We start from the raw sequence: 12671 nt of genomic DNA, 5'->3' as shown, positions 1-12671 counted from the left end.
TTAATTTAGATCGTCTCCTGATTTTCACTCTTACATCTCTCCTGTGCTTCCATGCAGGGTGGGACTGCTGAGGGGAAGGATTGGGCACATTTTTTTTTTTTAAATGGAGTCTCACTCTGTCACTCAGGCTGGAGTGCAGTGGTGCAATCTGGCTGCAACCTCCACTTGCCAGTTTCCAGCAATTGGGACTACAGCATGTGCCACCATGCCCAGCTAATTTTTTGTATTTTTAGTAGAGATGGGGTTTCACCATGTTGGCCAGGCTGGTCTCGAACTCCTGACCTCATGATCTGACCGTCTTGGCCTCCCAAAGTGCTGGGATTACAGGCGTGAGTCACAGTGCTCACTGTGAGTCACTCATAAACATGTACTAAAACAACAATGAAGCACCCATTAGTGTTTGTCAGGTATTAAGTGATTTACATGTAAAAATCTTTTCTGAAACACACAATCATACTATAGGTTAGGTATTACTACCATTACCCTACTTAACAAACAAGAAATCTGAGGCTTAGAAAGGGCAGGCAGCTGTCTAAGGGGAAGAGAGATAAAGTCAGCTGAGCCAGGACTCATAGGCAGGTTGTTCAGACCCCAGAATCTCTGCTGCCACTCCTGAGATAATCAGGACACGTCCTGAAGGGGCCCAGGCTGGACACACTAAGTGCCATAAGAGCTCAGAACCAGGGAAAGGGCACTGTGCTGTGGATGCCCCCAAGTGGCAGGCCAAGAGGGAGCTGGAGCAAGTGAAGAGGCACAGATGAGGGGCTGCCCTGATTGGGGGTCCTATGGTCCGAGGAGAAGGGAGAAGATCCGGAGGTTGGGGCAGGGGTGCAAATATGCACACACGCAAAGGTTCTTGCCCGGAGGTGTGCTATGAGGAACGTGGTACTGTCAGTGGATTGGCACAACTAAACAAGGAAGACCAGGCAGGAGGTCCTGTCCTTAGCCAGGTGGGCCAGGGTGGGAACAGATGGAGCAGAGAGGGAAGAGTGAACAGGAGAGGCTGTGATGAACCTGTCCCTGACCAGCAAAGCCATCTCTGTCTTGCAGCTAGCAGGGACTTTCTCCTGGGCACCTTGGTAAAAGACTGGTGAGGGGTTAGTTACAAGCTAAGCAGGGCTGAGAGTGGATGTGAAGGCCCCAAATTAGCTGTTACCATCTCTGGGAAGTAGTACAAAGTGAGCTTTTCATCTGCTGAAATGCTGTTTATGAGGCAGTAAAATCTAGAGCCAAGAGGCATGAATGTATCCTGGTTAGCGTAATACTCTCCTAGGCAAGCAGTTGTGTGAAAAATGCTTAGGAACACCATCTAAAAAGGCAGACAAGCTGCATTGGCCGGGAATCGAACCCGGGCCTCCCGCGTGGCAGGCGAGAATTCTACCACTGAACCACCAATGCTTCAGCTGGCAGGGAATTTTTTAGCTGAGGCCAGAACCCACAGGATGGAGCGGTTCTTTTCCAGCAGGGCTGACTTCTTGCCACGTAAGCAGAAAGTTGGGTTCTAATTTAGGGGAATAGACAATGACTTTTCTTTTTTTAAATTGAGATCTAACTCATATAACATAAGATTTCACATAACAAAAAATTCACCGTTTTCAGGTGTTCAACCATGTAGTTTTTAAGTGCATTCAGAAACTTGTGCATCCATTCCCTTTATTTAATTCTAGAATATCTCCATCATTACCCCCAAAACAAGCCAGGTATCTCTAAGTAGTCAGTCCCAATTCTTCCTTTTCTTCAAACCCAGGCAACTATTATTCTATTTTCTGACTAAGGATTATGAGGCACTGTGAACTTCAAACAGAGCACAAAGTTGTATAAGCTGTATGATCCTAACTATGTATGTGCGTGTGTGTGTGTGTATATATATATATAAAAACTGGAAAAAGTAGGCCAAAATTTGAATATTCATTGACTCTTGGGGACAGTCTTATTTCTCTGCATTTTTTGTCTACTTTCCAAATTTTCTAAAATGAGAATTAGAAAACAAAAATCAAACACTCATGTTTCAGTGTATCCCTGAGTCTTCTAGTTTCTCCCAGTAAGAAAGTTCCTCACTTAGAAGGCCCGCACTAACTTGTCTCTCCAAGTTAACTTATTTCTCCAAGTTTTCTTTTTCCAGGAGCTGCCAAAAAGCTTTCAGCTGCTGCATTGGCCGGGAATCGAACCCGGGCCTCCCGCGTGGCAGGCGAGAATTCTACCACTGAACCACCAATGCTCCAGCTGAGTGCTGCTCTGCCTCCAGCTGTTTTGCTGCTCTGGCTCACAGTGGTGATGGCACAGCTGTAACCTGACACCCAAGACAGTCCCAGCATGGACAGCTGCTGGATTTTACCAGCCAAACCCACAGGAGGAGGTGGGGTACGCATGCTTGAGATTCTGCTCAGCTGTTCAAAAGAAAAGTCCATGAATGGCAATGGGAGAATTCTCAGCCGTTCTTTTGGCTCCTGGAGGCAGGTCCCAGATCTTACTCTGTTATCCTTAAAGATCTGAGTGGGTTGTACCTCAGTTTACTCTCTGGCTATTTCTGTAAAGGAGGACATCAACCCAAAGCTGATCGGTGACCTCTTGGTGAGGACAGAGACCCAAGAAGTATGAAAGCATCAAGGGTTCTAGGTAACATCTTGAGTCAAATTTCAGATGCCAGTTGGCATAAACTTCAAAAAAGGTTGGAGTACAGTGGTGCGATCACAGCTCACTGCAACCTCTACCTCCTGGGCTCAAGTGATCCTCCCTGAGGAGCTGGGACTACAGGTGCGCACCACCACACATGGCTAATTTTTGTAAATTTTTGTTTTTTTTGTTTTTGTTTTTGGTAGAGACGGGGTTTTGCCATGTTGCCCAGGCTGGTCTCAAACTCCTGAGTTCATGCAGATCACCTCAGCCTCCCAGCTGGAATTACCCAGCCCAGCCATAGATGTGGTTTATGTTACAGATAAACAAGAAAATTATGCTAGCGGAGTCCGAAAGGAGAACAGAGCCACTTCACTTTTTAAAGGCACTTACTTGGGCAATAGAATTTTCAAGTACAGAATAAATCAAAGCTAGAGCTTTCTTACCCCTCCCACCCTGAGAAAGACCCACATGGCAAAAGCAGCCAGCCTTCTGGGTGGCTGGATGTCTACGGCCAAGAATCAAGTGCACCCTGAATCCTGGTACTCCTCCCTCCATGCTGCAAACTTTCCTGCCCTGAAAACAACAATTTCCTGTAGCTGAACCCAGGAAAAAGATGAAGGAAAGGTGTCATGGTCTTTGAGGCAGTAAGGGTTAAGATCGTGGCCGCTGGGGACAGCCTGCCTGGGCTCCAATCCAGGTCCAGCCTTCACTAGCTGCGAGTGTGTGGCTACGCTGCTCAGCTTCCCTGTGTCCTGTCTGCAGAATGGGGAGAAGCACCGTTGCCACTGTGCTAGGTTGTGCTGCTACAATTACTGTATGTGAGTGGAATATATAAAGTAGTTCTGGTTGCTTAAGTGAGGTTGCTTAAGGCAAGTCCTGTGACTTCTGGCTCCCTGGGCCCCTGAAAGGAGACAAGGGGTAGGGGCAGAGTTGACTCACCACTAGCTGTGCCTTCCTGCTTTGGCAGGGCATCGTCAGGGTTGGGCTCTGCCTGCCTCTGCCCGGGCTTCGGCTCGTCCGGCTCGTCATCCTCTGGGGTGACCAGCTTCATCAGGCTCTGGTTGCACACGTTGGCCACCTCTTTGATGCCTAGTCCACTGATGTAAGGAGTGTGATCTGATTTGGATGTTTGTCCCTCCAAATCTCTCGCTGACATGTGATTCCGTGTTGGAGGTGGGGCCTGGTGGGAGGAGTCTGGGTCTTGAGGGTGGAATCCTCTCTACTGCTTGGTGCCCTCTCCATGGTACTGAGTGAGTTGAGTAAGTTCTCCTCTATTATTATTCACGCGGGAGCTGGTTTTTTCAGAGAGCCTGCCACCTCAGTTGCTCCCTCTCTTGCCACGTGACCTGCTGGCTTCCCCTTCACCTTCTGCCATGACTAAAAGCTTCCTGAGGCCTCACCAGAAGGCGAGTAGATGCTGGCACCATGCTTCCTGTATAGTCTGCAGAAATGGAGCTGAAGGAATCTCTTTTCTTTACAAATTACCCAACCTCAGGTATTCCTTTACAGCAACATAAAATGGGTTAATATAGAGCGGCCCCAGCCAGGGGAGGCTTCCTTGAACCTGGTATTCCTGGTCTGGAGCTCAGTCCTCCTGGGTCTACGTTAGGCAGACAGGCTGTCTGAATTGAGTCCCTGCTCTCCTTGCCACACTGTGCCCTGTGAGATGCTCCTATTTCTTTTCTTGGGACCCCCTCCTAAACCCTCCCAACCAATGGGATTTCCCCAGCCCAAGGTGGAGCAGTGTGAGCTCAGAGGGTTGGAACTCTGAGGCCCAGGAGAACTGCACCAGATCTGCAAGTAACCAGGCAAGGTGTGGGGACAGCCAGCATCAGCCCTGTGTCCCTGGCTTTCCTAATCCACGTTTGGCTCCACTGCTTGTTCCTGACCTGCTAGGGAGACTGTGGAAGAGCGACGGATCCTAAGACAGCCCTTGGCTCCTGATGCAGGGTCCCTCAACTTCATAATCCCTTTGGGGGTTTTCTCAATTCTTCTCTCTCAGAGCAAAGGATACTTTTCTTGCGGTCATCATAGGCCAGGCAGGGCAAGACGGCAGTCAGGATACCAGAGGAGTAGGGCAGCATCACGCGGCCCGCCAGCTGGATGAACTCCCGCATCCAGCACATGGCTGTCAGCTGGATGAGGTCGTCTGGAAGGGGAATCGGGGGTTCAGAGGCGGCCAGCATGTGCAACTGGAGTGCTCCCTCCCACTGACCATACTTGTGGGATGGGACTGGAGGCCTGTGGAATCCAAGGGCTTGACGGCTTCCAGCCTCACCAATGCTCTACTACCTGTGTGCTTTGACTTCCAAAGGTGCAGATACAGGCTGCGATGGAGCAACAAGCCTGTGCTAGACTGCAAGGGCAGCGCATCCCTGCCCCTCTGCACTGGGACCCTGCTCCTCTTCTCATCAAGAAGTGGAGTTAACCACCCCTTGAATCTGGGCTGGCCTTGCTTCTTTGGCCAATGGGATGTGGTGGAGGTGATGGTGTGGCTGCAACAGGCCTTGCTCACTTCTACTGTCTGTCTTGGAACCCCATGGATGCCATATGAGCGTGCTCAGGCTAGCCTGCTGGAAGACAAGACACGTGGTCCAGCTGTCCCCACGGTCCCAGCAGACAGCAAGATAACTGCCAGATATGAGTGTGGCCATCTTGGGCCATTCACCCCAGCAACCCTACTGTTAACGCAGGTGCATGACTGAGCTCAGCCAAGCCTGGCCCAGGTGAGTGGAACCACCCAGGTGACACACAGACTCATGATAGGTGACTGTTGTTTTAGGCAACTACGTTTCGTAGTGGTTTGATACTCAGCAGAAGCGAACAGATACATAAACCCATGCTCCAAGCATTTCAAATCTCACGGCTAAGGGCAAGTTCGCCAGCAAGGAAACCCCCAGTTCTTACTCCACACAGGCCACACACAGCAGGTGAAAGGACCTCTGTGTCTCTGTGGTGACAGAACCTGGACCTCCCTGTGAGAGACCCAGCAAGCCACCTCACCCAGGGCCCAGTGTCACACTGGCTAATGCTCCTTCCAGAACTCTCTCCTGCCCCTAACTGAGGCTGAGATGGGGAAAGGTGCTTCTGCGGAGGGGGCAGTGGCAGCCGTGGCTGGGCCCCCCACACCCACCCGTGGTCTGGCAGTGGATCACCAGGATGTTGGCCATCTCAGCAAACTTCACACTGGAGGGGTTCTTCTTAATTTCTTTTAAGAATTCTCCAAGAACAACCTCACACCTATGCATAAGAACAGGAAAGTGGAAACAGCGCGGGTCAGCCAGGGCTGGAAGAGCCTCAACCAGCCCCCATTTCCGCGCTGGGACAGTCACACAGAGGGCAGCCTGGCTTTTGGACTTGTCAGGTGATCATTTTCAGAGGCTGGGGGTTGAGGGGCTCTTGGCTCCTTAAAGCAGGAAGCATAAGAGCCAGGAAGAAGAGCGAATTTCCTGCCCTCCTGCCGCTGTCTGTCTGTGGGTGTGAGGCGTGTGGGCACAGCCGGGGGTGGCAGCAGGCGGCAGCTTCCTGCCCCTCACTCCACTCACATCTTGCGGATCTCTTTGCCATTGTCGCCCAGGATCTGGAAGAGTCCATCCAGGATCTCCGGCAGGTAATCCAGCAGGTTAATGTCTGGCACCGACTCCAGAACCAGAATCTGACCGCGGGAAGGAAACAGGAGGGGAAGTCACACCTGCCCCAGAACCCTGTCTCCCGCTCACCAAACCTCTGGGACTGGGGCGTGGGAAGAGGACCCCGCTGAGACAGCATTTCCCTGCATTGCGGGCATCTCATGGGGGAGGAGGATGCCAGGGACAGCCAGCACTTTTTGTTATATGTGCAGGCGAATGGTCATTTGACTCTAAGGAAATTCAGATGCCCAGGGGAGAAGGGGATGGATGGGGAAGGACAGGCAAGGCTAGAAAAAGTGGGACTGCTGGCTTTAAAGAGAAATCTGGGTGTTTTCTGGATGAGGAAAGAACTGGACCCTTCAGGGGCAACAAGAATGGGGACCCCTTCAGGGTCAACACGGTAGGTTTCAGGGGCAGAGCTAAATAAGGTTTTTGAATTATCAGGTGTCAATGGCTATTTGAGGGAGAACATGGAGGGTGCCTATAGCCAAAGGGCTTGGCAAGGGTGCGCTAGGGAGAAGACTGTCCAAACTGGAGGCTGGAGAGACAGTGTCCGGCCGGGACTTACCCAGGAGATGATGAACTGCCGGGCATACTGGTTGTTGGAGTAAATCCTCTCTCGCAACAAGGGGATGAAGCCCACCAGGTCGAACTTGTTGCTCTCAGTCACAATGTCCTGTGGATCAGAGGAAAGTGAGCTGCCGGGAGCCGAGACCGGGGCTGCCTGACCTCGCTCAATCACTGGCCCAGGATTGGCTCCAGCGCTTAGGTGGCCACCGTGGAAAATGGCAGAGCCCGAGCTAGGCATGAGAGGCCTCTGGAGTGTTCACCCTGTCCCAGGCCACAGGACGAGCAAAATGGGTAGACTGAAAGCAGGAATCAAAGTCGAGAGAATCAATCGAATAGCAAGACCCTACTCTCTGTGGTCTGGATGGAATGCTGAGGTCTCTGCTGTCAGGGCCAGCTGGTGTGGAAGGTGACAGGCAAGCTGCTTTGCTCTAGGTGGTGGCCACAAACAGGGACATTCAGGGTGACGGCACAGTTCTGTATTTGACATATTTGACAGTGGTGATAAAGATCTATATTCTCGTCATAGAACTGCATACGAGGGAGTACCTTTTACTGCATGTAAATTTAAAATATACTTCAAATTCAAGAACATTCTCAATGATAGAATTTCTAAGCTGTACAGACAGATGGAAGAAATAGACTGTGGAAATAAAAGCGAGGACAAAGTACGAATACCTTTAAAAGGCGGTCTAGGAGCTCGGATCCACTTTTCACATTGGGGTCCGGGTCGGCCGCCAGCTGTGAGAGGCACAGGGAGGGGAGGTGACACAGAGGCAGGGGTCATGGTCGGATGCAAGACCAGGGATGTCCCGCAGACTCTCAGCCCAGGCCTTGGGACAGCCTGGAACAGCCAGCAGGACCCGCCTTCGCAAACACATTTGGGAAAGGCTAGGAAAGCGGGGGTGGGCGCAATAGAGCCTGCTCAGGAGCCAGATGCAGGGAATTCCCTGTTTAGGGACTTCTCCAGGGACCCACTGTGGTTCCTGTTTCCTGCTGCGACTAGGTCAGGGGGTTGCTTCCCGTCAGCCTTCCCCAGGGGTTTCCAATCTTAAAGCACTGGGTCCTCACACCACTCCTGGAGGAGGGGACGGGGGAGCTGCAAGGCTGATACTCTAGAAACTTCCATGGCATTGCGTAGGGGCAAGCAGCATTGCAAGGCTGCTCTGCGCCTGGGAGGGGAACTCCGCGAGGCTGCGAGCAGCATGGAGGAGAGCATGAGCTTTTTCTAGGGTGCTTGTGAGCTAGACGAAGTGCCGCCCTCCCCACAGGGAAGTATGGTCTGGGGAAGGTGGCTTCAGGATCATCTCCTTCTACCAGAGAGGCTAGTGTCCCAGATTATCAGTTTCTTCCCTCGACTGTGTGGTAGACTGATTCTTAACACCAAATGCAATAAAAATGAATTAAAAGAGAAATGAAAAAAAGTGTAAATGCAAGTCCATTACAAAATGATCAGGTTCAACAGACAGTGTCCCTTGCAGCCATATGCTTGTTTGCTCTGCTTACATCTGGGAAAAGGGGTCCAAGGTCCCAGAAGGTCAAGTGAAGTGGGTGAACTGAGCGCAGCCCAGTGAGGAGGAGGGCGGTTACCTTGCTCAACCCGTCAAAGAGCACATTGAAGTGGGGTAGCACGGCGCCCCGGGCCACCTTGACGATGTTGTAGAGGGCCTCACAGGCATAGTAGCGCAGCCTGCTGTCTGCATCATTGAAGCAGGTTAGCACTGGCTCGATCAGCTCCTTCAGGTAGAGCCCTGAGTCCTGCAAGGGGGCAGGAAGACGAGAAGACAGTTCAGAATGGGTCAGGGTCCAGACCCTGCAGCCTGCAGTGCTAGCTGACATCCCAGCTCCCCTGGAGGTGTACAGGCCTTTGTGCGAGGGCTGGGCTCAAAGACCCTTCCCAAGCCTGCTTCCCAGAAGAGGGCCCATGCCTAGGGGACCAGGCTGAAAGGCTACAAAGCCAGCCTTGCTGCTCTCAGGCGTGGATAGAGTGGTAATAAAACGTAGGTCTGCAACACCCTGCTGGGTCTCGAGAAGGAAGGAATCTGGATGGCTTGGTCAGCCTCAAGGCCGGGATGGGTGTGCCTGTCCCTTGGGTGAAAGGCCTACCTTGCCCAGTGCGATGGAACAGGCGGCCAGGCCGATGAGGCCCCCTTTCCGGCTGTGGGGGTGCTGAGACAGGGCAAACTCCTGGGACAGGGTCTGGATCACATGCTTGATTTGCACGGTATTGTTCTGGGCCACGAACTCCCGGACCAGCCTGGAGAGAGAGGAGAGAGGGGCTGTGGGAATCAGGCGACCTCTGCTGTGGCCTCCAGGGCCTGGGGCTGCGATGAGGAAGGGGGACGACCTGTTTGGAAAGAGGAATTGGGAGTCAGGCGTCTCAGGGCAGGTCTCAGTTCTGCTGCTGGCTGAGTCACGGTTGTTTCCCTACTCTGGGTCTCAGTTTCCCTTTGTGTACAATGCAATAAGGAACAATGGTGCTATCTCACTTCCGGGAATTCGGGAGAATGCAAGTGAATATGTCACTGGCGACCAAAAAAGTACAATGCATCATCAGCTGATCAACTGTCTTTATTAACACTTACTCAGCTTTCCATTCTCAGAAACTCTGCATCTGAGTGACTATTTCCAGGGACGTTGCTGGGACACACAGCTGAATCAGGCCCCGGTGTCATGGGGAAGATCCACATGCAAACAAGTAATAGTAGCAAAACGGTGCCAGTGATATCACAGAAGCAAGAAAATGTAACGGGCTAAGTCTCCTCGCGCTGTCCAGGAGGGCTACAGGGAAGTGCTAGTTGAGTCCGATTTTTTTTTTCTTTTTTGAGACGCTGTCTCACTCTGTAGCCCAGGCTGGAGCGCAGCAGCATGATCTCTCCGGCTCATGGCAAGCTCCGCCTCCTGGGTCCTGGTTCAAGTGATTCTTCTGCCTCAACCTCCTGAGTAACTGAGATTACAGGCATGCACCATCATGCCCAGCTAATTTTCATATTTTTAGTAGAGACAGAGTTTCACCACGTTGGCCATGCTGGTCTTGAACTCCTGACCTCATGATCCACCCACCTCAGCCTTCCAAAGTGCTGGGATTACAGGTGTGAGCCACTGTGTCTGGCCCGTCAGATTTTAAAAACAGTAACAGGCACTTTCCAGGTAAAGAAAGGAAGGCAGGGCAGCTTGGGCACAGGGAAGGAGAGCCTGGCCAAGGCAAGACATGATGACATGGCATATCTGGGCCAAGATGAGTGCTCTTGTGTGTGGAAGGGATGGCTAGAGACAGGTAAGGAAAAGATGAGTTGGGGGAAGTTTTCCAGCAAGGGATGACACGCTCAGCCCCATGTTTCAACTGGACACCTCTGGTGGTGGCTTGGAGAAGCTGGGCTGGGGAGGGCGTGGGTTTGACGGGACATTGATGCCGGGATGTTCAGAACACTGTGGCTACGGGGTAAGGAAGTCCTGAAATGTGACTGAGTCGGGGGTGGGGAGGTGGGGTGGGGAAGAGCAGGTGGGACTGTTTCTAGAATTAAACAGAAGAGGAGAGAGGAGGGTAGGGTAGACATTGCCCCCAGGGTGTCTCCCTGGGCAGTGAGGCTGACAGGAAGAGGTACAGGTAGGAGGGAGGCTGCCTTCGTGGGAGGGAGCGCCTGCTGGTCACCCAGGGAGGATGCATCCCCAGACAGGCCCTGCCCTGAGCGGAGGAGGTGAGGCAGGCCTGGCTCCACCAACCAGTCTGTCTTCAGAGCCCCATGGACACGAAGGCCAGGCCTATGCTCTCCCAAAGCTCAGGGCATCTCTGCAGCGACAAGTCTCACATGGGATATGGTGGCAGGAGTGCCCCAGATCACTGATGGAGGAGAGGCAACTGGGATGGTCAGGGAAGTCTTCCGGAAGTGGGATGGAGCCAGATCTTGAAGGAGGCAGGAGGAAAGAAATGGGCCTTCCTAGCAAAAGGAACCCTGTCAGCAGAGGTGAGGATGGGGAAGCAGCCAACCTTGTCTGGGGTCCCCGAGAACAGGACAGCAGCGGGAAATGCAAGGATAGGCTGCTGGTGGTAACTGGGGCATCTCCAGTGAAAAGAACAGATTTCAGGTACCAGGGAGCTGAGCATATGAAAGACTGTCTTAAGGAACCTGGAGATGCTTGTGAGATGATGGGAGGCGTGAGGGACGACACTCATGGAACCACTGAAGGTGGGAAAAGGGCAGTCTAGAGACCTCAGACTTTATAAAAAGCAACTGCAGGCATTCTCTCTCCTTGCTTTGCATCCAATCATGGCAGGCACCTTGCTCAGCTGTTGCACAAACGGGGTCTCAAGTCAACTTGAGAATTTGAAGAACAGTTATGTCCAAAAGGTGTCCATGAGTCTCTGTGGTTTCAGTCAGGAGCTTTCTAATAATTAGAGATAGGACTTTCTAGTAATTAAAACAAAATATGCTGTCCTGTGAGACACAGACCAGCAGAAAGGCTGTTCAAAGAGGGGCCAGGCAGTGGTTTGTTTAAGATTTAATACAGCCAGTCATATGGAGCACCTATCATGTGCCAGGCACTGTTCCCATAAGACGTGACAAAACAAGTCTCGCTCTGGATGTTGGAGACATGATGGGTGCTTCAGGAAGGAGCTGTACAAGTGGCCTGTGAGTTGCCCCTTGCTTTTATCTTTATGAGGCTGGGACTGTGGATGAACCCAGGGCTTCTGGATAGAATCTGAACTCTAGTTCATAGGCCTCAACTCCCAAAGCAGTGTACTAAGGCCTGGCAAGGATGGTTCTACATCAACTTGTCTGGTCTCCCAAACTGGACAAACCAGCCAGGTGAGACCCGATCATCCGTCAGTACCTGTCTCTTTGACAGAGACAGCCCCTTGCCAAAAGCCCTGCAGATGCTCTGGCAAACAGCTGGAGCATTGGTGGTTCAGTGGTAGAATTCTCGCCTGCCACGCGGGAGGCCCGGGTTCGATTCCCGGCCAATGCAATGCAGTGTTGCTTTTGCTGCCTTTTCCTGGCCAGTTTCCTCGCAGAGAGATCCTGCTAAGGAGCCAGTCAGTCTCTCCAACTACACCAGACCTGCAGCAGCCAAGGCTGCCCACAAATCTGGGATCACACTGCCCTGCTGAATTAGCAAGAGAGCTGCTGGGTTCTCCGGAGAGGCACTCAGTACTGGCTGTGGAGCCATGAACTTGATGCCTTCATCTTAAGGGGACTCCTGCTGGGTTGTCCTCAGCCTTGGCCAGTCTTCTGCAGGAAGCTGGCGTGAAACCTGAGAATAGTTAAGCAGTTTAACACAAGACTAAACGCAGAATGTGGTGGGAGGACTCAAACATCACAGGGGAAAACGTCCCCCAAAGTCTTAATATACTTTTGCTACTGAGAAAGACTCAAGCTCTAGTTTCTGTCCCGAGCTGTGAAGGCAAATCAATTGGACAAGCACATGCACAGCCTCGCGCTTCCTGCCTTCTCCCTCCTGCTCTGCAGTCTGGGTGTTCCATTCTTGCAACTGTGCTGATGCGGCAGTATCAGAGACCAGTTTCTTATTCTGTGAATCAACTTATAGGCAAGAAGGCAGGAATGGGGTTAAAGGTAGGTGTGCACACAGCTGCTGACATCTGGAGCATTGGTGGTTCAGTGGTAGAATTCTCACCTGCCATGCGGGAGGCCCGGGTTTGATTCCCGGCCAACGCAGCAGCAGACCTTTTATAATCCTGAGACTGAATTTGGGATTTCACACTGCCTAAAGAATTTACGAATCCACTTGGAGAACTGAGAATGACTTGTTTCTAGTTGGAATTCAAATGCCTTTGATGAAAACACTCAATTTCCTAAATTCTGCAAAGATCTAGAACCTCATCTCCTTGTTCTTGAAGAG

The 12671-nt window shown here is 51.8% G+C and overlaps 1 protein-coding gene and 4 non-coding genes across 5 annotated transcripts in view; 2 read left to right on the top strand and 3 right to left on the bottom strand.

Annotated features, from left to right (window-relative positions):
* Positions 1 to 12671, bottom strand: part of VAC14 (VAC14 component of PIKFYVE complex) — a 124229-nt gene that overhangs the window by 92407 nt on the left and 19151 nt on the right. The window contains exons 2-9 of the mRNA XM_032284420.1: positions 8919 to 9069; positions 8403 to 8570; positions 7491 to 7553; positions 6814 to 6921; positions 6162 to 6271; positions 5750 to 5856; positions 4631 to 4765; positions 3556 to 3705 (exon numbers count right to left, since the gene is read on the bottom strand). Coding sequence (XP_032140311.1) covers positions 3556 to 3705; positions 4631 to 4765; positions 5750 to 5856; positions 6162 to 6271; positions 6814 to 6921; positions 7491 to 7553; positions 8403 to 8570; positions 8919 to 9069 — 992 coding nt within the window. The remainder of the gene's footprint in view (positions 1 to 3555; positions 3706 to 4630; positions 4766 to 5749; positions 5857 to 6161; positions 6272 to 6813; positions 6922 to 7490; positions 7554 to 8402; positions 8571 to 8918; positions 9070 to 12671) is intronic.
* On the bottom strand, positions 1328 to 1398 carry TRNAG-GCC. The gene has a single exon. It is a non-coding gene; the product is annotated as a tRNA-Gly (tRNA).
* TRNAG-GCC lies at positions 2148 to 2218 on the bottom strand. The gene has a single exon. It is a non-coding gene; the product is annotated as a tRNA-Gly (tRNA).
* TRNAG-GCC lies at positions 11710 to 11780 on the top strand. The gene has a single exon. It is a non-coding gene; the product is annotated as a tRNA-Gly (tRNA).
* TRNAG-GCC lies at positions 12417 to 12487 on the top strand. The gene has a single exon. It is a non-coding gene; the product is annotated as a tRNA-Gly (tRNA).

Source organism: Sapajus apella, unplaced genomic scaffold, assembly GCF_009761245.1.
Source record: "Sapajus apella isolate SASKATOON/1434 unplaced genomic scaffold, GSC_monkey_1.0 scaffold15, whole genome shotgun sequence".
In the NCBI taxonomy this organism is placed as follows: Eukaryota; Metazoa; Chordata; class Mammalia; order Primates; family Cebidae; genus Sapajus; species Sapajus apella.
This window is presented reverse-complemented; position numbering and strand designations above follow the sequence as displayed.